This window comes from Morone saxatilis, unplaced genomic scaffold (genome assembly GCF_004916995.1).
Source record: "Morone saxatilis isolate NCDOM2014 unplaced genomic scaffold, NCSU_SB_2.0 Contig0, whole genome shotgun sequence".
Classification (NCBI taxonomy): Eukaryota; Metazoa; Chordata; class Actinopteri; family Moronidae; genus Morone; species Morone saxatilis.
In genome coordinates this window covers 9,297,395-9,299,289 of record NW_023339650.1, presented here as the reverse complement: position 1 = coordinate 9,299,289, position 1,895 = coordinate 9,297,395, and the positions used below count along the sequence as shown (strand labels likewise).

Genomic DNA, 1,895 nt, shown 5'->3' with positions numbered 1-1,895 from the left:
CTCTTCCTCAACGGCCTCAACACTAATTATCTTTTTTCCAACGGTTTGAACTTTGACTTTGAATGGCACTTTGCACAATTTCTTCCCTACTGGGTGCCAAACAGCCAGCTCAGTTTCAAACACAGTATCATTCTCCTGCACCAGAAGCTGCAACATTCCCGGCTTGTCATCGCACTCCAGCACTCCCATCACACCCAGAATGCAAGTTTTGACTGGGACGTCCTGCAGGGAGAAAATTAATAGTTAAAACAGAGAGGTTACATCTTCTGGTAAAGAGTGGTGGAGCCATTTTAATTAGCTGAAACTAAAAAGTAAAGTAATTCATTGCATTTAGGCCTACTTGCTTACTTTGTTGAACCAGTTTCTATTTAAATCTGTTACATATTCATATATTGTCTTTATATTTTAATTTGGATACATTTTAATTTGTACACCTTGCTGCATATTATTCTTAGAGGATTTGTTTTTTAAGATGTAAAATCTATGTTTAAAAAAAGCCCAATAAAGAAGAACCTACCTCAAATGCTGTAAAGGTTGTGGACTGCAGGTGGTGTCCATATTTTGATGTGACTGATCTCAAATGTGTAAGCCTTATTTGGGCTCCCTTCTGGAGTGGCAACACAGCTGCCTCCCTCCACAGGTTTACTGCAACCTGTGTGCTGTCCTTCAACAACAACAACAAAAAAAGACTATTATTTTTATGCTCCCACACCCAAAAAACTTTAAAATAAAAATCTCCTGAAAATCAGCTATCAACAGACTGTACCCAGTAGTGTATAAAATGCCTAAAATTGAACTTTAACACTAAGTAATAATATAGAACAAATATATTCTTAATAATACAAACATTTACTTTTAATACTTTATAACACTAACTGACTTGAATCTTATCAACAAAATGTACAGCCTACTTCCTGTAAAGTCAGCATCTTCAGGGGCACCGCATTGTTCTTCACCTGCATCCGTTTGATGGCGGAGATCTGAAATGATGTATAGGTATAAATTGTATGCTCCAAGATCCCAATATGAAAATATAACTGAATCTTTTTGAATGAATTAACTGACCTTCACCACCTCTCCCTCCACCGTCACCAATCCCTGTGTCTTCTTGATGCCTTTCAAAGGGCTCATTTTGGAGACGGGATTGAGGAGCCTCTCCGCCTCCATCTGCAGCTTCTGTGACACAGGCACTGGTGTCGAACTGAAAAACTGTGTGTCCCTGGAAACACTGATCTGGTAAGGTGGGGACTGTCCTCTAAGGGAGTAACGTCTCATCACATACCCTTGACCAAGAGTTACCTTAGCCGAGTACTCCTCAAAAAGTAGGAGTGTAGCTACAGAACATCCATCACTAACTACAACCATTTTATTTTCTTTTGTTACTGATGGTTTGGCCTCACCGCTGTCGGTGAAATTCCATGAGATAACCCTTGGTTGGTCTTTAATGCAGACCACACCAATGTGTAGAGGTTGGAGCCGAGAGAGCAGCGTCCCTTTCTCCTCCATCAGAATTCTTTGTAGCGCCATTCTAAAACAAATAAGCAGAAAGTTATGTTAATACAGAGTCAGCTATGTCACAGATGTTACAAATGAAACTTAAAAAGAACTAGACTTTTCTCAAGCCATACACAGAAAAGTTGGGGGTGAAGGAAAAACATTAGTCTGTACACTGAAAAAAATGTTTTGTTGAACGAACGTAATTTTATTTCGTCTGAAGCTAGATATAGTATTTATGTTGACTCAACTAATCATTTTAAAGTAAATGCAAATAAATTATATTAGTAATTTTACCTCAATTACTTTGAGCACATTTCACCTAAATTTCCTTAGTAAGTCCAATTAAACCCATTTTGAATGTACTTAAATAAATTATGTATGCTTTTTCAATTTTTTGT

At 37.7% G+C, this 1,895-nt stretch overlaps 1 protein-coding gene across 1 annotated transcript; it reads right to left on the bottom strand.

The window, feature by feature from the left end:
* Positions 1 to 1,528, bottom strand: LOC118322726 (the record flags this gene model as incomplete). The annotated part of the gene is given in 4 exon segments (XM_035654493.1): positions 1 to 222; positions 518 to 664; positions 912 to 980; positions 1,066 to 1,528. Coding segments are annotated over 4 exon segments (900 nt in total), but the record flags the coding sequence as incomplete, so codon positions are not given.
* Positions 1,529 to 1,895: the final 367 nt, after the last annotated feature.